General features: G+C 38.5%; 1 protein-coding gene and 1 long non-coding RNA gene across 5 annotated transcripts in view; one reads left to right on the top strand and one right to left on the bottom strand.

Annotated features, from left to right (window-relative positions):
* The window catches only part of LOC148122752 (cytochrome P450 2J3-like), a 41,015-nt gene that overhangs the window by 5,587 nt on the left and 12,546 nt on the right, over positions 1-22,882 (bottom strand). For 2 of the 4 annotated variants that reach the window (XM_087904848.1, XM_087904850.1), the window contains exons 7-8: positions 21,564-21,751; positions 21,335-21,473 (exon numbers count right to left, since the gene is read on the bottom strand). In XM_087904848.1, coding sequence (XP_087760974.1) covers positions 21,335-21,473; positions 21,564-21,751 — 327 coding nt within the window. Of the gene's footprint in view, positions 1-16,394; positions 16,901-21,334; positions 21,474-21,563; positions 21,752-22,882 lie in introns of those variants that run through there. The other 2 variants (XM_087904849.1, XM_087904851.1) reach the window with 2 other exon arrangements.
* Positions 3,159-19,708, top strand: LOC148122753 (uncharacterized). Its single transcript, XR_015737561.1, has 3 exons — positions 3,159-3,278; positions 8,163-8,299; positions 19,287-19,708. It is a non-coding gene; the product is annotated as an uncharacterized LOC148122753 (long non-coding RNA).

The raw sequence follows: 22,882 nt of genomic DNA, 5'->3' as shown, positions 1-22,882 counted from the left end.
GGGTTAATTCAAGATGCAAAAGCTAGCTAGAAATACTCCTGAGCCATCAGCCAAACAGTGTTGTAAATAATTTAGTTTCTGTGTGATTCAGATCTTGGTGGTCAGAAAACAAAAGAACAGTCTTCATTTATAGTCAAATCTGATCCTTAATCGTATTCAAATTTTTTAAAACTTAAATATTCAGGTACCACATGAATTTTAAATTGTAACCCAAGATACATATAGTGGAGGACTGAATAAAAATATTTCCCATAGATTCAGGTGCCTGAATACTTTCATGTCCTGGCACTGTTTGTGCAGCTATGAAACCTTTAAGAGATGCAGCCTTGTTGGAAGAAAATGTCACTGAGTTCAGTTTTCAAAGTTAATAGCCTTGTACCATTTCCAGTTTTCTCTCTGTCTTCTTTATGTACTTGATATGTAATTTTTTCATTTTTCATTTCTTCACTCTGTATATCTGCTGCCATGCCTCCGTGACATTTATGGAGTCTTTTCTTGGAACCATAAACCAACGAAACTCTTCCTTCTGTAAGTTGTTGGTCGCAGAATTTGATCTAGTCATAAAAGAATAACTAATAAAGAAATTGGTACAAAAATGGGACTGCTGCTGGGATGAATCTGAGCATGTTTGGCTTTATTTTATTTGCTTTTGAATGTGATAGATACTGCAACACTGGATTAGAGTGGTTCACTGCTGTTAGCAGAGCTTAAGAGGTCATTCTATTCGCAGCCTGAAGCATAGTAGTGTAGGCAAAGATCATGAGGCTTCAGAAGAAAGTAAGGACTTCATTAGCAACTGAGTTGTAGGCCACTCATGTGACATTTTGATGAAGAATCTGGTGTCTTTGTGCCCTTTCTCTAAGAATTTTCGTGAAGCTGAATTGAAAAGTAATGGACTAATATCTTTGGCAGAGAAAATTTTTAAAAAGGCATAACACTGAGGCTGTGGCATGGCGATTTCTCCTTACTCTTAATTCTAAAACTAAAAATAGCAAATATGCAGAAAAAAATTAAAAAATATACTTTGGAAAGAAAAAGAGAAATAAAAAGCTTACTGTTTTCCCCTAAGCCCATAGTGGACAAATGCCAGTCATGGTTAAAGAGTTTACTGCAATTAAGGACAGGCCTACTGTTCTTCTCTGAAAAAATAGAAAGGATCCCCTAACATAAAAACCCCACCCAGATAAGCTTCCAGTTTGTGGAAACAAAAGGTCCAAAGAGGCAAGTCTCCTGCCTCTGAAAAACAAAAGCCACTGAAAATGTGATTGAAAGGGCCAAAACGTCATCATAAAATGGCAGCTGAACTTTCCAGTGCCATCCTCATGCTTTGGAGATATGGGAGATGCAACATTGAAGGAGGGCATGATGATTCTTTCTTTAGAGATTCATAGAGCTATTGAAGCAAGGTAACATCTACCAGTGGAGTTCTCATTAGAAGTCTATAAAAGGCCATCACAGGAAGTTTTGAAAGTGAAGGTTGAGTTGCACTAGAACCTTCTCCAAGATGTTGGAGAAGGTAGATCCACGAGACACCTGCAAAGGAGGCTGCAGACAGAGAGTGTAATTGGCCTTAGAGAAAGATTTATGCTGCAGGCAGCAAAGGTACGGAGTGGAACCCTTAGTCCCATGAAACCAAATTTCTTGTCATAAGGCATGGAATTACAGGATTTGGTATTGGACCTGTTAGGTCTTTCTTTCTTTGCTTTTATTTATTTATTTATTTATTTATTTATTTATTTATTTATTTATTTATTTATTTTTACTATACCTCCATTCTTCACTGCTGGAATGAATGAGAATATATATTATCTGCCACTGTATGTTAGAACTATATAAGTTTGAGGGTGTTATAGCAGATTAGAGTCAATAAATAGCCTGGAACTGCAGAAGACACTGGATTTTTGAACAGTATTAATATGGCTGATGACTCCAGGGACTTCCAAAGTTAGACCAAATGCATTTTGAATCATAGCATAGCCATACACCTAAAGGAGCCAAAGGTGCAAGTGAGGAAGATTAAACATGCTGCACAGACTCTAGGTTTTAAACACTTAGTCCTAGATGGGGGTATAATTTGGGAAGCCATTAAACTTTTCTGAGAAAGAACCTCACTGGAGGAAGAATGTCACAGAGGTTGGATTTGAGGGTTTTTCTCATGGCTCTGCTTCTGGTTTTCCTTTGCTTTTGTTTGCAGTTGAGATGTGATGTCTCAGTTCCTGCTCAGGCTTCCCGCTGCCATACTTCCTGCATAGTCATAGACACTGTTGGTCAAAATAAACTCTACCAAATATAAGAATAGAAATGTAGACACCATACCTATAAATAAACGTAGAAAAAGAATATACATTTTGCATCCCTAAAGAAAAAGTTTGTTTATGAAGAAATCCCAGTCAGTGAATCGATATCCATAAGGGTCTGAGTTTGATTCTCAGAATTCAGGAAAAATATTTGGATATAGTGATATGCACTTCTAATCCTAGAGTACAGGGGAAGCAGAGACAGAATGATTCCTGTGTCTCACTGGACAGATAGTCTTGTACACTTGACGAGTTCAAGGACAGAGAAAGATCCCATCTAAAAAAATGTAGGGAGCCTGAATTTTTTTTACTACATGGAAGCAATGTTATCACTACCCTTCACCTTTGGCCAAAGATAATTGTCTTGAATGTGCTACAGTGACTGCATTTTCACCCGTAACTCTTATCACATTTGTAAAAATGTTTCATGACATGAAACATTTATTTATTTCAGCACATGAGTTCAGAAGTTTCAGGATCTAGTCATTTGTTGTGTCTGGCCTATGACAAGGCAGAACATTACACAGGGAAAACAACATTGAAGTGCAGCCAGGACCCAGATGGGGAATATACTGTGCACAAGTGTATTCTTCAAAGACACTTCAGTGACCTACCTCTTCCAACTAGAACCCACCCTCCAGTGAAATCCATCCATGGACTAATCTCCTGCTGATGTTAGAAGTTTTTGTTGTTGTTGATTTTTATTGAGCTCTACGTTTTTCTCTGCTCCCCTCCCTGCCTCTCCCCTCCCCATCAACCCTCCCCCAAGATCCCCATGTTCTTAAGTTACTCAGGAGGTCTTGTATTTTTCTACTTCCCATGTAGATTACATCTATATATGTATGCTGAAAATGGATTAGAAAAAATGAAGATGGAAAATGTGCTACATTTACACAATGGAATACTACGCAGAAGAAAAAATAATAACATCTTGAATTTTGCAGGCCAATGAAAAAGCTGGAAAACATCACTCTGAGTGAGGTAGGTTATTGGTGACTATGAAGGGCATTAAAGTTCATTTGTATCTTGCCCCGGGCCTGGAGCACTTTAATCTCTCCATAATTAAATAGTCAGTTAATCAGCCTTGCAGAAGAGGCAGAGAGGAAAGTTCTTTACAGGAATACCAATTCACAAACCCATTGAAGAAATCTCTATTGACATTTGTGTAACCATAGAAAGTATTGTTTTTCCTGTCTTAGCACTCCTGAGTTATAGCAACACTCTAGTCACTTTGTTTCTGCATTTATTTTGAAAATATTGTTAAAATTGCTATTCTTGGCATACCTGAAGTTCTACCTGATCGAACTTCTCTCTCTCTCTCTCTCTCTCTCTCTTCCTCTCTCTCTCTCTCTTTCTCTCTCTCTCTCTCTCTCTCTCTCTCTCTCTCTCTCTCTCTCTCTCTGTGTCTGTGCGTGCGTGTATGTGAGTGTGTGAGTGTGTGAGTGTGTCTGTGTCTGGATGAATGCTTTGACTCCTTCAGGAGTCCTTTAAGAGACAGACCCTTGCTAGAACAAGTAAGTTACTATAGGTGGATTTGTATAAGTTCAACGTGACCTCACTTGCCATTTTCTCTCTTAGTTTCCTGTGTGAAGATGAAGTATGGTCTGACTGCCTTCCTATTGCCCAATGGATGAGTCTCATTCTCCTGGTGCAATGCCTACACTATTAAAACAAACTTCATCCTATGAAAGTATCAGGCAAAACAAATTCTTTTCTTCTCTACATTGGTGTTTCAGAGGAACAAAATATTCTATCTCAGGAAAACAAATGGAAGGAATGTAATTACTTAAATGCTTTCTGCTTGACAAACTTAAGAGGTGAATTTGAAAGATTAATTTTAGAATCAGCCTGTGAGTAGAGCTCACTTTATATGATTTCTGGGCTTTTGTCTTTATAAAGTCATATATGTTGTCTGTTTTGATATGTATTTTGTCTATATTACAAGATGTAATTAATAAAATATTTTTATTGTACATAAAGTTACGATTTGATATTTTAACATCTAGCTTGATGTACCAATCATAATATTACAAGATAAAACTAGTATCACTAAAGTGCAGTGTTAGATTTTAAGGTCTCTGTTTCATTGTATCATTAAAAAGAATATTTGGGTTTGCAATAGAAAATACTCTTTTTTTCCTTGTCTATGTCTATTTTTATTTATTTTTATTTTTTAGTGATTTTTCTTGAGCTCTACATTTTTCTCTGCTCCTTTGTCTGCCTCTCCCCTCCCCTTCAACCCTCTCCTAAGGTCCCCATGCTCCCATTTTACTCAGGAGATCTTGTCTTTTTCTACTACCCATGTAGATTAGATCTATGTATGTCTCTCTTAGGGTCCTCATTGTTGTCTAGGTTCTCTGAGATTATGATTTGAAGGCTGGTTTTCTTTGCTTTATGTTTAAAGACAACTGATGAGTAAGTACATGTGATAATTGTCTTTCTGGGTCTGGGTTACCTCACTCAAAATGATGTTCTCTAACTCCATTCATTTGTCTGTAAAAATTCAAAATGTAGTTATTTTCTTCTGCTGTGTAGTGCTCTCGATTGTGTAAATGTACCACAGTTTTCTTATCCATTCTTTGGTCGAAGTGCATTTTGGTTTCTGATGTCTTCCAATTTTTGTTTGTCTTTTCCTCTCTTTCTTTGAAGGAGTTTCTCATTTCCTCTTTAAGAGTTTCAAACATTCTCATGAAGCCATTATTTTAGATCATTTTTTTCTTCTTCATCTGTATGTGGTTGTTCAAGTCTAGCTGTGGTAAGGTCTTTAGGTTATATTGGTGTTGTGTTGTTCTTTGTGGTGTTGCATGAGTTCTTATCTTTTCTACTCATTTCTTTCTTATAATAGGTGTAGTTGGGGCTGTCTGTAATTCTGTTGATTAATGCTCTAGGTGCCAGTGAATCCAAGGCTCAGAAGGTTGTTCCTCATGGTACAGTCAGTGCTATGGTTCTAGTTGTCCTGTGGGTCACTTAGTATTCCTGGAGGGTACTCAGTGCTCCTGGGCTTTGTTCTACTCCCTTGGAGTTTACTGTCTCAGGCCTGTTCTAGCCTATGTTGTTGGCTCAGACCTAATTTTTAAAATGGCCTCGGTCTGGACCCATTCCGGCAGAGGTCTCTGGTTACGTGTTGATCCTGTAAAGGATTCTGGCTCCAGTCTACTTCCCCAGAGTTCCCAGGCTCGTCTGTGCCCAACCCGCAGAGGACCTGACTCTGGCTTACTCCCTCAGAGGTCCCAGAGTCATGCTTGGAGCCACAGAGATTTCTGGTTCCTGCCTATTTCCTTTAATATTCCAGGTCAATACCTGGACTCACAATGGTCCTGGCTCAGGCCTACTCCCTCTGAGGTCTCAGACTCACACTTGGACTCACAGAGATCTCTGGTTCCTGCCTACTCCCTTGGAGATCCCAGATTCATGCCCAGACCCGCAGAGGTCCTGGCTTAGGTCTATTCCTTTGAAGGTCTCAAATTCATGTCCGGACCCTCAAAGGTCTCTGTCTCTGGCTCATTTGCTCTGTGGTTGCTCCCCTGTACCTGTTCCTGTGGAGTACACTGTCTCAGATCTGTTCTGGCCCAGGTTGCTGGCTCAGTCTTGGTTTGCAAATGTCCCTGGACTGAATCAGCTGCTGCTTCTGTGGAGCTTGCTTTCTCAGGCCCACTCCGGTCTAGGTAGCTGGTACAGTAACACTCCTGTGAAATTTTGCCAGTTTCTTTATTAACCAATGGTATTCACAGTATATAGAGGGGAATCCCACATCAGTCCAACTCAAAGGCACAGGAAATATATAACAGAAAATCATAGAAGAAAACTTTACCAACCTGAAGAATGATATGCACATGACGAAAGAAGAAGTTAACAGAAAACCAAATAGACTGTATTAAAAAAATCTCCTTACCACAGAATAATCAAGACACTAAAAATTTAGAAAAAAGAAAGAATATTGAGAGATTCAAAGGAAAAAGGCCAAGTAACATAAAGGCAGGCCAATCACAAATACACCTTACTTCTCAATTGAAATAATGAAAGCCAAAAGGCTCTGGTCAAGCATTATGCAGACACTAATAGACCACGGATGCCAGCCCAGACCACTAAACCCAGCAAAACTTTCAGTCACTATAGATGGACAAAACAAGATATTCCACAACAGAACTAGATTTAGCCAGTACCTAGCCACAAACCCAGCCTTTCACAAAGTGCTAGAAGGAAAACTACAACCCAAGATTTTACCTACATCCACAAAAACACAGACAATAGATGATCTCACAGCAACAAATAACAAAGAAGGGACAAACATACTCAATAGCATTACCAACGATGAAAACTAAAATAACAGGAACTATCAATAACTGGTTATTAATATCCCTTAGTATAAATGGACTCAACTCTCGTATAAAAAGAAACAGGCTAACAGACTGGATAGGAAAACAGAGTCCATCCTTCTGCTGCACACAAGAAACACACCTCAACTTCAAAGACAGACTTTGCCTCAGGGTAAAAGATTGGGAAAAAATTTTCAATCCTTTGACCTTAGAAATAAACTGGTGTAGCTATTCTAGTATCTAACAAAATAAACTTAAAACTAAAATTAATCTAAAGAGATGAAAGATGGAACTTCATATTAGTCACAGGAAAAATCCATCAAGATGAAAACTCAATATTGAACATCCATGCCCCATATGTAAAAGGAACACTACTAAACATTTGAATGCATTGGCACAGGAGACCACATCCTAAATATAACCCCAGTAGTACAAACAGTGAGTGAAATAATTAATAAATGGGACCTTCTGTAACAGAGAAGCTTCTGTAAAGCAAAAGACATGGTCAACAAGAGAAAACAACAGCTTACACAACGGGAAAAGATCTTCACCAATCCCACATCTGACAGAGGACTGATCTCCAAAACACATAAAGAACTTAAGAAATTGGTTGTCAAAAGACCAAATAAACCAATAAAAAATGGAGTACAGACCTAAACAGAGAACTCTCAACTGATGGATCTAAAATGACTGAAACACACCTAAGAAAATGTTTTCAACATCCTTAATCAACAGAGAAATGCAAATCATAGCAACTCTGAGATTCCATCTTAAACTTTCAGAATGGCTAAGATCAAGAACACGATGACAACTTATGCTGGAGAGGATGTGGGATAAAGGAAACACTCCTCTATTGCTGGTGTAAGAGCAAACTGGTACAGCCCCTTTGGATATCAGTATAACGATTTCTCAGAAAATTAGGAAAAAACCTACCTCAAGACTCAGCAATACTAATTTGTGTATATGCACAAAGGATGCTCAATCATACCACAAGGGCATGTGCTCAACTATGTTCACAGCAGCATTTTGAATTAGCATTTTTAAAAGTCAAAGATTCCATTAATATTTGTCTAACTTTTGAATCTGATATTATTCTATTTACAATTGAAGTCAATCCTTTCAAAAAATCCATGAAGGCTCCTTTTGGGCCTTGAATAATTTGAGTAAATAACTCAGTCCTCTTTACTGATTCTTCAATCCTGTCACAAGCATTAAAAGCTGCTATGGAACACAGATCTGAGGTGTGATCATCAAATAAAAACTGTCTTTACAAATCTGTATTTTGACCTTCACTGAGAAGGTGATCTTTGGAAAAATTAATTCCTCTAGCCCTATTTCATGTTTCTATGACCCTAGCCTTCTCTTTCCACCATGTTTTCCTTGATAACTGAGGACTAACATCTATTATAGCTAATGCTAAATCTTTCCAGTCTTGGAAAAATTGTGTCTCAAATTGACTACGAATTTGTCACCCGCTCTACGTGAGGTGATTGCATACCATGTGGAATGACTGCCTCCTTGAATCATCTCAAATCTAACATTTCTACAGGATTCTGGTTAACTTCTGCATAGATATGGAGGTAACCTACATCTCGTGGTCATTCTGACAAGGTAACTGGATAGATTAAAGCTGATAGTCTCAAAACCTTGAGCTGCTCCTCTTGAATTTCATCATGCAATACTGAGGTAAGTTCTGATCAAAATTCCTCTGTCTGTGTGTGGATACTTTTCTTAGTTTCATTGGTATGTCTTTTAAGGCTTGTATCTTATCAGTCAATTCCTCATATTTTTTACAAATATCAAATCACTTTTTTAAGGATAAAATATGAATTGCCAAATTGATAATAATTATATCTGCATTATGTCAAACCCAGTTAATTTGGTTATCCCTTCATTTAATTTTTCTATTTCCAACTATCTCTTATGGAGCAATACAGAGTCCTAACTCCCTGCATTATAATATTCCCCATTCTTAATGTGATAAAAATGTATTATATAATATTTCATATTACAATTATCATATATAAAATTTATAATTTATAATATAGTAAATGCATAATATAGCACATAAAACATTTGTATGTGATATATAATATATCATGCATACAAATATTATATATTAATATGTTAACAAACACAAAAATAAATACATTTTATGTATAAATATTGTATATATAAAACCAAGATTCTTCCTTAATATTTCCCAGGTGTCACGAGATCTGGTGGCTTTTCACTTTTTCCTCAGTAGCTACTATGGCTATGTTAGACAGAATTTTGTCCACACAAACATGTACACATGCACACATGCTATGTGGTCACTCTCCAGCAGACATCTCAGCCCTTTATGGCAAATATATGAGACTCAGTGCATATTTTTATTCTCAGTTGGCACAAAGTCATATAAGACATCAATAAGTGACTGTCGGACTATTGCATTCTGCAGGGAGTTGAATCTGTTCTCAGTTAGTACCCAGAACCACCATTCCATGTCTGGTACCACCGACCAGTTTGGGCCAACTCCCATTAGTCTCTAATTAAGAAAATACCCTACAGTGTTGCTTACAGCCCAATTTTATGGAGGCATCATCTCAGTTGAGGTTCCCTCATTTTATTTGACTCTAACCTGTGTCAATTGACAGAAAAACTAACCATCACACCTTCTGCTGAGAACTTCACATAGTTGTACTGCTACTGTGATTCAACATTGTAATGGTCATGTCACACCAATACCCAGTCCTCTAGGTCCTTGGGGCGATATATTTCTTAATTCTTAAAGAAATTTCATGTAAAATCTGCCAGTTCTATCACTGTTTTAGTGTAAAAACTGATCATCTTCTTAATATTCCTATATAACTTATAACTCAGACATTATAATTTATGCTTTAATCTGTGTACAATTGCATGATTCCATCAGATAGTTCGTCTTTCTCAGTATAGTTTTATAAAAGGTAGGTTCCCAGGTGGGGTGACCATGGCTTCGCAGGCATTCTATGCCCACCAAAAACTCACTGATTCATGACAACCTACCCATTATAGCTTCTCTGACCTACCAACTCACCCTTGACCTTTTCATTTTCACCTGCAGCACTTTTCCTTTAATGTAAAATTTGTGTCCCATTCTGGACAGGCTCAACCAGCCACTAAGCACAATTATTCATGGCCTTTGCATGAGCTTCTGCCCCCATATTCCTGCCTGGTCTGTGTTCTTTCCTTGGCTTCCCTTGCTATAGGAAATCCTACAGCCAGTAGCTTTTAAGTAACCACCTACTTTGGTGTGGCCTGTTATACTATTTATGCCAATGTAAAGTTTGAATCTTGCCTCTTTTCCTGTTGTGGTATTTGGTTGCTCTTCTCCGTTCCAGTAGAGGATATTGATTTGTGAGCCTATGCATAAATAAATAACCATCTAGTATTCTCAATTCTGAGCTAGTGTAGGATTTCTTTTAAGCCTGCTTCTTCATCTGGTGCCCATGTGAATTTGGACTGCACACCTACTGGGTGGGCATCCTAAAGGCCTCTCTGGTCCAAGAAAGTCTGTTGGCTTGGTTTTTTTTCTTTTCTTTTTCTTTTTTTTTTTTTTGATCGCTGCCTCAGTGGAACTTACTGAGTGTGGCAACTTGGAAATTTCCAAGTCATGCACAACTGTTACATTCCCCAGTGCAGTTCTCTGTTGCAGTTTCTTGCCACATAGTGACTTGTGTAACTTCTGGTTTATGCTCCCTATCTGTGAGTTCTGGGTTTCTTGCTCCGTGTATGGAATTGATTAAATTGCTTTTAATTTGTCAAGCAAAGCATATTTCTCAGTATTTAATCAGTACCAAGGCTGGAAAGCCGCTCAGGATCATTCCTGTCAACACTGTTTGCCTTGCTGCTAGTCACGACTTTGCAACCATGACATCTGCTGGACAATGAAGATTATTACACCTAAAACAATTTACTGGATTTCATAACAGGTAATTAATAAATCAATATGGCAGACTAATTAATATTGAAACTTTTAGTACATTTTTGCTAATTCTATGGATTGTATTCTGCAAGGCTTATATGGTTATGGAGATACTTCAATTTTTTGGGTATTGGGACTCAATTTTTTTCTTCCTATTGTATCATTAAGAAAGAATGTGGCACTTTTAGGAATGATACAGTTTTATAGGCTAATAATAAACAATAGTTGACAGGATTAATACCTTCAAAAAATCAAAAGTTACCTGAAAAAAGATACTATTAAAGAGGGTAACACTAATTTGACAGACAAAATTGAATCCATATCTAAGGGTACTGAGAATTTATCTGAAAGAATTCATACTGTTGAATTTGACAATCAAAATTTGTTAAAAAGTTATGCTAGGTTAGCAGATAGATTATCTCTCCAGGGTGGTAATCGGTATGCTTTCCAAAGGAATGAGGAGACAACAAAATGCCAAATGTTTTAATTGTGGTAGAATAGAACATCTGAGAAGGGATTGTAGATAAGGAATTCCTAGGAATAATATCTCCTCTGCGAATGACAAGGAGGACTCAGCCTTCAAGTATACGTAGAAGGTATGGCAAAGGCCGACAACGGATCAATGAATGATCAACCAAAGACAGACAAATCAACCTGATGTCATAGGGAAACTTCTTGAGGGTCCCCAAGCAAAAAGTGACCCAGTCATTCCCATTCACTGTGGAAGACATGTCTCACCAGGAAAATTAAAAATCCAGAGCATTCTGTAAAAGACCATACTGTTCTATATGATGGCATAAACTTAGAGGATAAATCAAAAATTCCAATGGGAAATAGGATGTGTGTATTCTGGCAGACTTCTATAAATGATCAAAGACCAAAGCTAAGAGTGTGTATACATGGCATTGTAATTTTTGGTTTGATAAACACGGGGGTCAATGTGAATTTCATTATTCCAGAATCTTGGCATTCAAATAGGCCTCTTCAAGAGGCAGATGCTCAATTACTAGGAATTGAAACCTTATCTCAAGTTAAGCAAAACATGAGATGGGTTGACTACATTGGGTCAGAAGGTCATAGAGGGAAGCTGACGCCATATGTGGCTAATATTGCAGTACATTTATGAAGTTGTGACCTGCTACAGCATTGGAATAACCAGATTAACATTCCTGCTGTCCCAGGAACTCATAATTCTGGGAAGGATATTATATTACTATACACAAAGATCACCAGCCATTCAGGCGTAAAAGAACATAAAGCAATTAGCAACCTTTAGAGGTATCAACAGCCCTACATTTAAAATAGTTAACTAAGAAACCAATATGGGTTAAGCAATGGCCATTAACAGAAAAAAAAGCTGCAGGCTTTAGAACAGCTGGTACAAGAGCAACTAGATGCTCACCATATTGAAGAATCAACCAGCTCTTGGAATTCCCTTGTAATTGTTAAAAAGAAATCTGGTAAATGGAGAATGGTCTCCATTTTATCTAAGAGCTGTCAATAAGGTAAGTCAGCCTATGGGCACTCTAACATTCTGGAATTTCTCTGCCTTCTCTATTACCAAAAGATGGCCTCTTATAGTTATTGATTTGAAATATTGTTTCTTCGCTATACCTTTACAAGAAACGGATAGAGAAAAATTTGCCTTCACAGTGCCTATTTATAATAATTCTCAGCCTGCTAGGCAATATCAATGGACTGTCCTCCAACAAGGAATGCTCAATTGCCCCACTCTGTGCCAATACTTTGTAAGTCAGCCATTGGAAATAATATGTAAGTAATTTCCAAAGTCTATAATTTACCATTACATGGATGACATTTTGCTATCCTATTCAAACATAGAAAAAAATGTTTGAAGAAATAAAGAAAGTTTTTCCAAAATGGGGATTACAAATTACAAATTGCTCCTGAAAAAATACAGAGAAGAGATTCTGTAAATTACCTCGGTTAAAAATATGTTTGCAGAAAATTAGAACACAAAAGGCACAAATTAGGAGATACCAGTTGCAGACTCTTAATGACTTTCAAAGATTGTTAGGAGACATTTCCAGTCTACCACCAGCTGTTGATATAACACCTGATCTAATAATTCATTTAAACAAAACCTTTGTTGATGATAAAGACTTGAATAGTCCCAGAGAATTAACAGCTGAAGCAGAAAAGGAATTGACGATGGTTGAGGAGAAATTACAGGAGGCACATGTGGATAGGGTGAATCCAAATCTTAATTGTATTCTAATCATATTGCCTTATAGAATTTCTCCTACAAGAATTTTAATGCAGAGGGACAATATTATCTTAGAATGGATCTTTTTACCACATAAACCAAGTAAAAGAATAAAAGCCTATGTTGAAAAAGTCTCTAAATTAATTATAAAAGGTAAATTGAGACTTTGTCAACTAGCAGGTATAGACTCAGCAGAGATTATAGTGCCTCTCACTACTGATGAAATAAAAAAGTTATGGGAAGACAATCAACCATGGCAAAGAGTTTGTGCTAAATTTTTTAAAAAGAAATCAATAGCAATTATCCCCAAAGTGGAAGACCTAACCTTAAAAAGAGAATATTTTTGGATTCTTCCACTAATTGTACAGGATGCTCGAATAACTGGAGCTCATACATTTTATAATGATGCAAATAAATTAGGGAAGGCAGGTTACAAATCAGAAGAATTAAGTAAGGTGGATCAAAGCCCTTATAATTTTGTCTAGAAGGCATAATTTTATGCTGTTCTCATGATCCTAAGAGTTTTATAAAACCTTGTAATATACTTACTGATTCGCAAAATGCATAAAGAGTTGTCTGGTATATTGAAACCACTGAATTTATACCAGATGATAGAGAATTGACTTCATTATTTATCCAGGTGCAAGACATAATCGGGGATAGGCTGTGTCCTATATACATAACACACATCTGACCCCATATGGATCTGCCAGGTCCTCTAGCACGAGGTAAGGCAGAAATTGATCAATTATTGATTGGAATGTTGCAGGCCTCAGAATTTCATTAAAAAAACATCATTTCAATAGCAAAGGTTTAGAGAAAGATTTTCTCTTACATGACAACAAGCTAAGGAAATTATAAAGAGATGTCCTACTTGTTCTTTCTATAATCAAACACTGCTACCTGTAGGGACTTGCCCAAAGGGTACTCAAAGTAAAGAAATCTGACAGATGGATGTGTTCCACTTGTCAGAATTTGGAAAATTAAAATATATACAGCACACTATTGACACTTATTCAGGTTTTCAGTGGGCAACTACTTTAAGCTCAGAAAAAGATGATTCAGTAATCACACATTTGTTAGAAGTTATGGCCATCAGGGTATGCCTTCACAGATAAAGACAGATAATGGTCCAGCATATGTCTCTAGGAAAATGAAACAGTTTTTGCTTATTATAATGTTAAACATATATTACAGGTATACCACACAATCCTAGAAGTCAGGCAGTCATAGAAAGCTCAAATCAAACTATAAAGGATATATTAAACAAACAGAAAGGGATGGAAAATTCCCCCAGAAATAGATTACATAGTGCTTTATTAACCTTGAATTTTCTTAATGCTAATGAGAAAGGGGCAATAGCAGCAGAGAGACATTGGATAATAAAAAAGTCTTCTGAATTAAGTCTGTGGGTTTATTTCAAGGATGTGTTGTCCTCGTGTGAAAGAACCTCACAATGGAAACCAGAAGATGTGCTATGTTGGTGAAGGGGTGGGGGTTTAGCTCTTGTTTTTGCAGGAATAGAAAAACTATGGATACAATCAAAATTAATAAAGATTCTTTTTGAAACCCCAAAGATCCCCCCTAGTGACTCATTTCCCCCAAATAAGGCCAGAAAGCCATACTTCCTAAACTTTCCCAACAGTTTCACTTCTTGGAGACCAGCATTGAAATCACCCCACTCCCAAGGGTCATGGTGTTTCACCACAGCTAAGATAACCCTTGGGGGGCTGCTAAGATCACTTCAGGATAGTGGGAAGGCTCACCATCTACACTCCCCAGGCTATACAAACAGGAAGCTGTTGCTGGGTTAGGGACTCTCAGCTGCAAAGCTGCCTGCCAGTTAAGCAGGGCAGTCTTTGGTTCAGATGCCTTTGAACCATCCATGCTCCTTTCACACCCCACCCCCAATTAATGACTCACAATGTTTGACATTCTGTGGTCGATTGGTGCTCTGCCTAACTGGGATGAATAGACGTAGATGTTTCAATGAACGCCATGTGACAGGTAGATTGAGGAGAGAGCAATCTTGTCTTGTTTCCTTATGGAGTCCTACAACAGCAAGTGCTTTACTCTGTAAGATTTTTCAGTTCTGCATTTAACCATTTCCACCAGATGGCAAGATTTCTTCTCCTATACCCCATTTTTTTATTTAAAAAAATATGTATTGATGCTTTGCATGAACATCTGTGTACCATGTATGTGAATGTGGAGACCAGAAGAAGGAATCAGATTCCCTGGAAGCAGTATTGACAAATGGTTGCAACTGAGTGCTAGGTATCAGAACTGGGTTCCCTGGAAGAGCAGCAAGTGTCCTTGACCTGTGAACCATCTTTCAATCCCCTTGAAAGGATTTAAAGGAAGAAAAGACAAGATTACTGGTTTAAAAGGCTACATTAAGTCACGAGGCCGAAGTTCCTGTCCTCAAAACTAGTGTTTTTTTTTTTTTTAACTTTCTTCTTTGTTACTTATCACAATAATGGGATCAGGAGGCTTGAAATTGGACAAGACGATAAAGACTGGATATTCTGGTCATTTCTGCCCTGATAAGTTGCTTCCTTTCCCACAAAGTCCTGCTTATTTTAGCTGTTCATTGTAGTGATCTAATTCTATGTATCTTTGTGGGACATATTAAGAGAAGATCTACTTTCTGAGATGCGTTTGATAAAATGACTTACTTTCCTGCCAAATGGCTTGTACCCAACGTGTCAGGTAGAAATAAAGATGGGAGGGAATGTTAGAGCCTCATGAAAAGGGAAGGAGCACTGGGGCATCCGGAATCAGAGAGGAATGATGGTTGTAAGCGAAAACCACAAGCTCTTTGTATAATTCTTGAATGGGAGGGAAACTAAGTTTATATAATTTTTTATGAACAGTTAAAAAGGTACTGATGCATGGGTAGACATTTCCATGAGGTGTCATGGTGAACTGCTTCTGACATTTGTGGCTCCTGTGGTAACATGGTAATTGGTATTGTCAATAAAATACCTTCTGCATTGAGACCATCCTGTGCTGTACCCTGCTCTATGTTCCTCCATTGAGAGCAGAACAGAGGTTTTTCAATGTGTGCCTTTCCCTGATACCATCCATTTTACATGTACATTTCAGTGCTAATTTGAATTAAAAAAATTAACTGTGTACCTGGGTGAACACATGAACAAGACCATATGTCTCTCACCACTCCACGGAGAAATATCTGATAAGTTACTTATTCCAGATTGTAGACCAAAGCCATCCTATAAATTCATTGGCATAAACTGGTAATGTGGGGCACTTTAGTATATAAGAATCATTTCTGGGAAATGTTTTTACTTTGTGCACAGAAGCAGGTCTTTTGCCCAAGTAAAATTTGGTCTCATCTTAGGCATGAAAATCTTAAATTTTTAGGACAGCCCTGTGCTCTCTTTAGTTTTGGAGAGTCCATTGACAGCTAAGAAACTGACCTCAAACCACACCCTTCTAGAACTAGTGTCTATAGATCTGTTCTCAGCAAGCCTCCACAGGCTAGGAGATGGAGAAAAGACATTTGTACCACTTTCCCAGGGAACAATGTAACATCTAGAAGCCAGTGCACATTTATAAAGGAGGCAGGAAGTGAACTGAAGGTATAATTTTATGATATGACTTTAATGATTTTCATGCTATTTCTAACCCACCTTTCATATTTACAAGCACTTTCTTTACAGGGGGAGCCATCATTCTCTTTGTAACTCTTAGATGAAAAGATCTATAAGTGATGTATAAATTTATAAAAAGATGTATAAGTGATGACCAGTTCAGAGGACACAGCAGTCCAGGACATGGATCCAATAACTGTAGCCTAGTCTTCCCATCTTTCCCTGGTCACCTTCCTTCTCTCCCTTCACATACGAGTGGCTCCAGTGGCTCAGAAGATTGCTCAGTTGTTCTTCTTTATTCTCTTTCTGCTTCTGACTTCACAGTCTACGGACAGCGCAGAGATGGTGACTCACAGGGGAAACGGGGACGCCACGTCTAGAGTTTAGGCTCAGCTTCTCATTGACTGGCGGCTTGAAAGTAAATTTTTGCACAAGAGCAGTGAAGAAAATAAAGAGCTCAGACCTGGCCAATTGTTCCCCAAGGCAAGCTCGCTTTCCTACAGGCAATGAAACAGAAAATGACATATTTTCTTAGTTGGCATTAGTGACTACAGGGACTGGCATTTCCATTTTCCTTCATAAATCTTGAACTGTCACTGGGCTTTGTGTCCAGCTGTTTATTTATGTCCCATATGTGTCTGAATGTGGAATGTTCCTCTGAAATTGGAACTCAGGTTCAAAGTGGGGTGGGGGTGTCCAGGAGAGAAGTTGGAGGAGTGGAGGAAGTGGGAATTTTTATTGGTATTATTGATAAAGTAATAAAAAATAAAAAGACATTCTTTCTGCAACCCTAGTACAGTTCTGGAAGCTGGCATCCTGTACTGTGAACGAGACACCTGAACTGGATATACCACATAATGACTTAGCAGCCAAATCATAGACTACTATATAACCCTTTTGAGAAAGAGATAGCTTAATGATTAATATTATTCACTGCTCTATCAGAGAACTCTATTAAGATCTCAACATCCATATCAGGAGGAGCATAAACACCTGAAATTCAAGATTCAATGCCTCTTTCTCTCCTCCATAGGCTCCATCACACACTTATATGTTATGTACACATAGAGAGACACATTTACACATATGTAAATAAAATAAAATGTAGAAAATAAAAAAGATTCCAAAATATAAGAAGGTGTTAGAGCTGAGTCCCTAACATAAAAGTCAAAAACATACAGGCTTTCCCTTGCAAAGGTTCTAGCTGTTAATGATGAACAACTAGAAGACGTATCTGCATTCATTTTGTACCTGTCTCCTGTCTCAAATATTGAATCAGATTCCTGCTGAACCCTACAGACAAGTATGTCCATTATTTAGTAAGTACACATCTACCCCTCGCCATCATCATCCCAGATTTCAAGGATGAAGATGCTGAGATAGGAAGATTTAAGGTACAACTATCAAATTGAGACCAGCTTGTGATTCTCCTGCAAAGCCCTGAAGTTGCACCCAGAAGTCTTCAGTCATTCTCTTAGAGCATCCAAGAGCAGCAGAACTCTGCATGCACCTTTGAATGACAGGTCCAGGACCTTTGATCTCATGGAGGACAATAGCTTAGCTTTCTTTCTAGGATCTTTGCTCTGAGAGGTTCACATCCTGCAAAGAAAATGTCTCCAGGAGGAGTGAATATTTGCTCAACACCAAGTGCTAATTGCTCCACCCCTAGAGGTGGCCATTTTCTGGACAGTAATGTCCTGTGTGACTAGAACTGTGATAATGATCAGCAAGATTCAGTGTGACAAAGACGGTGGTGTCCTGAATGCACATGCTTCTTCGCGCCTTTCTCACATGAGCTCAGGACTCATGTCCACAAACCTGAAGATGTGTCAGGCAGCTGTCTGTCCCTCCACTCCCCTGCATCATCATAGGAAACATTGATGTCACATGCTAGGCCTAGCTGTGGCATCTCTTTGTCCTCTTCATTCGGGCCTGATTTCCAAACATTTTTATACCTTTCAAGTATTTTTTTTTAAAGAGTATGGAGTATGGTTTCTAAGTATCTCCTTGTTTACCTAATGGGCAGACTGGGGCCATGAGCATCTGCCCTGTTGGTCAGATGTCACTTATGTTACATGGGATTTTCTTCTAACCTCTGCTGGCGATTGATTTTGAGATTTTATTGTCGGGGAACATTTGATAATGGTAGAGTCTACCACATTCTTCCTTAATCAGTGCTTTAATTTTTGTATGTAAACTTATTTTGAGACTTTTAGTAAATTAATCTTCATCTGCTTGTTTCTATTGGTATTTCTCTTCCAAATTTTGTCTCTGGCTCCCAATTTTGACATTAGAAAATCTATCACAACTCTCATGTATATATATTTCAGTTCTTAAAAAACTAAACTTTATTTTCATTTTATGTATGTGAATGTTTTGTTTGCATGTATGTCTCTGCAACACATGTGTGTAGTGCCCATTGTACCCAGAAGAAGGGGACAGATCCCTGAGAAGGTTGTGAGCTGCCATGTGGGTACTGGGAATGAAACCTGGCTTGTCTGGAAGAGCAACCAGTGCTCTTATTCCAGGCCATGTGTTGACATTCCAATGCTACTTGCCCCCCTGTATTTAAATACTCATGTTCATCAGTAAGTGTTACAATCCATTGCTAACCAATACTTGTTTTAAAACCCCAGGTATTTCAGACTTGACCACCCAAGGTGGTGTTTCCTAATTTTTGAATAACAGTGTATTCCAAACATATAGGTTTTCCTTCTCCAAGACTAAATTTTGTCATTTTCCATAAATGCTGGTTCTTTTTATCAAACAATAATATGTAGAATGCAATATGAAACAGCTGGTCATGAGGCTTACAGTGTCATTTATGGAGTGACAGTTCCCAGCTTGGACTAATCGCTGCTCTGTCCTCTATTCTGTTTCTAGAGATCTTGATCACCACCAATCAGAGCACAGGATGAGATGTAAAGCAGGGGAGCAAAGATTACCTAAGCCACTGACCTGATGTGGAAATCTGTGAGCAGTAACAGGTTCTTACCAAATGATGCAGTTTGTGATGCTAACTGATAGAAAGGACATGAACGTGGGAAATCTTCCAATGGATGAGTCTATAACTTTGGGGACAAGTCACGGTCTGAATGTATCATAAAGAGAACTAAACTAAAAATAAGAGCATAAGACCCTGCTCTGTCAGTTCTTGGAAACTGTGATGTTGAAAAAGAAAGAACTCTCTTTTCTCCTTTATGGAATCTGCTTATGGGGTGAAAGGAAACATTGATTCCTTTTCTTCCTGAGTATTAATAACGGTATTGCTGTGGTGATTATCTGATACAATTAGCCTGCTAAATGAAGTGTGTAATTTAGAGTAAGTAATAACATTCTTAATAACAGCACCTGTGGGTCTCTCTGTGTTGCTACTTTATTTTACAACTGGTATTGATGGAGAATTCATTAAACTGAGTGAGGCAAGAGGCCTCTATAGAAAGAGGATTTTGCACTATAGGGAGGAGAAGGCATGTTCCTGGGCAGCAATGGGCCTGGAGGAACCTCTTCTTGGGGAAGGCATGTTGGGATCTATTCTCATTCTTCTCACCATAGTCCTAAGAATTATCACACAAGGCATTTATTTGAAATATAAAAAGGAAAAAATTCCTAGCCTTTCAGTATTTCATTGACCTGATTCATTGACATAGAGAAGTCGAATAAGTGAAATATGCATCTGAGGTTTTGTTTTTATAATTTTATATTATTTATTATATTATAATTTTACAAACAGGAAGAATGGAAAAAGTCTCTGTATCTTATCAGCTTTCCTATTAAAGTGAGTTGTGAACAGTGAAAAAAGGGACAGACAGTCCCAGATGGAAAGACAAAGAGGTCAGAGCAAACCCAGGGCAGCCCAGCCCCAAGAAACACTGGCTCTGGATCAACACAAGCTGTGCAGGCAAATGCAGTCTCCTCCTGGTCCGAGCCTCTGCATCATGAGAGGCGACACTGCCTTAGGTAATCAGGCAAACGTAATGATCATATCAAGCATTTCAGTGCCTTCTGTACAGCATTTGTCACCCTCCGCAGACAGTGTTAGGAAACACAGCTTCTGTGTGAGGAAACCTGGTGGACACTGAGCTCTGGGAGAAGCACATTTGTCTAGGTCTGTGCACTTTTCTCTGCAGGGCTCACTGACTGCAGCTAGGAAGGTTGCAGTGGGATGCATGCTCCAAAGGGCAGCTCTGCTTCATCTCCTGTTCCTACTCTCAGGGTCATTGTTTTTGTTTTTTTTTCTCTTTTAGGTTAAAACTTAAAACACAGTTATGAAATTAAAGAATTGCCAAATTAATATATATAAACCAATATCTAGAATATACCAGAACGTTTGGTTATTGATTCCACACCACTGCCACTGAAGTCTTTAATAACTTGCCTGGCAGAAAGCAAAAGGGAGAAAGAGTCATCACTGCATTTCCTTTCCTGCGTATCAGGTGGTATAGCAGATGCATGTACTAACTACATTTAACAAAGGGGCTCGAATTTAGAAAGATAAGACCTATTCAGGGATTATTCAAGGGACAGAAGTCTATTCTCCTAAGCAAATGCCAGTTAAAGCTATCTAACAACTAAAAACCCCAAAACTCAGCTCTTTCCATTGTCAGGAGCCATCCCTTAAAAAGAACGCATGGCACTCAAAAAGTCTACACAATGGCAGGAATTCAGCTTGTTTGCTCTGAGCAAGAGGCAGGCTTTAGGTCTCTGTCATCCGTGAGGCAGAACACAGAACAAAGGAAGTTGAAATCTCCATCAGAAGCAAGGAGGGACTGACACTGTATGTGTGTGTGTATGTGGGTACTGACTGAAACCAGCTGCAAAATGGAGATATATGGATAGACTTATCTGTAAGGATTCCAGAAAAGAAATTCCAGGAAAAAAAAGATGGGATAAGGTGGAGCTCTGAACCCCTCCTGCTCATCACAACTCACCCATTGAGAAAGGCAGAAAAGATTCTCTCTTCTTAAACTCTCCATTCTCCAAAAAGTGCTCCGGATTGAAGATATCTGGGGTGGCCCATTCTTTGGGGTCCATGTGCAGTGCAGTCAAATTGGTCTGGAGTATGGAGCCCTAGGGAAGGCAGCAAAGACACAAATAATGTGTGGACTAGACACACAGAGGGTTAGTGGTTAATAGACTTCCATTTCTTAGCCTACTTACCTTGGGCAGGTGGAATCCAGCCAGAGTAGTGTCAGCTGTCACTTTCCTGGGAACATTTAGAGGGACGATATTTGCCATCCTCTGCACCTCATGGACAACGGCATTGGTGTAGGGCATGGAGTCTCTGTCAGACAGGCTGGGCTGCTTCTCCTGGCCAATCACTCTGTCAATTTCAGCCTGAACTTTTGCTTCAAGGAAACGGGAGGCTCCATTAAGTTTTAAAGTTTCATGTTATCTTCTAAAGACTGAGAAAGCTGTCTTTCAAAACAAATATGCTTTTATTTCATCTAGTGTCCTGATTGTGAGGAAATAAAAGTTCTCTACCCCTTAGAAATCCTGATTTAGAAATGTGTAAACTCTTTTTGGATCTGGCTTACCTCACTCAGTAAAGCGTTTTCTATGTCCATCCATTTGCATGCAAAATTCAAGATGCCATTGTTCTTTACCGCTGAGTAAAACTCTAATGTATATATGTTCCACACCTTTTATAACCATTCTTCTATTGAGGGGCACCTAGGTTGTTTCCAGGTTCTGGCTATTATAAATAGTGTTGTTATGAGCATAGTTGAACAAATGCTTTTGTGGTATGATAGGGCATCTCTTGGGTATATTCCCAAGAGTGGAATTGCTGGGTCCTGAGGTAGGTTGACTCCCAGTTTCCTGAGAAACCGCCACACTGATTTCCACAGTGGCTGCACAAGTTTGCATTCCCACCAACAATGGATGAGTGTTCCCCTCTCTCCACATCCTCTCCAGCATAGGCTATCATTGGTGTTTTTGACTTTAGCTAATCTGACCGGTGTAAAATGGTTATCTCATAGTTGTTTTGATTTGCATTTCCCTGATCGCTAAGGAGGTTGAGCATGACCTTAAGTATCTTTTGGCCACTCGAAGTTCTTCTGTTGAGAATTCTATGTTCAGATCAGCACCCCATTTTTTTAATTGGGTTAATTAGAGTTTTAGTGTCTAGTTTCTTGAGTTCTTTGTATATTTTGGAGATCAGGCCTTTGTCTGATGAGGGGCTTTCTAAAAGCCAATGACAATGACACTGGGACTTGTTTCCTCTGCATATACTGGATTTTTGGGATCCAGTCTGTTTGGATGCTCACCATTCCGGACCTCGAGGGAGCGGGGAGGAACTTGGATTTTCCACGGGGCAGGAAACCCTGACTGCTCTTGGGAATGGGGAGGGAGGAGGAGAGGGAGTGGGGGGAGTGGGAGGGTGTTGGGAGGAGGGGCAGAAATGGAAACTTTTATAAATTAATAAACTTTGAAAAAAAAAGAAAAGTGTAAACTCTATATCTTTTTTCAAACCTACA

The sequence above is a fragment of the Myodes glareolus genome, chromosome 3 (assembly GCF_982192425.1).
Source record: "Myodes glareolus chromosome 3, mMyoGla1.1, whole genome shotgun sequence".
Taxonomy (NCBI): Eukaryota; Metazoa; Chordata; class Mammalia; order Rodentia; family Cricetidae; genus Myodes; species Myodes glareolus.
Note: the sequence above shows the minus strand (reverse complement) of the source record. Positions and strands in the feature narration are given on the sequence as shown.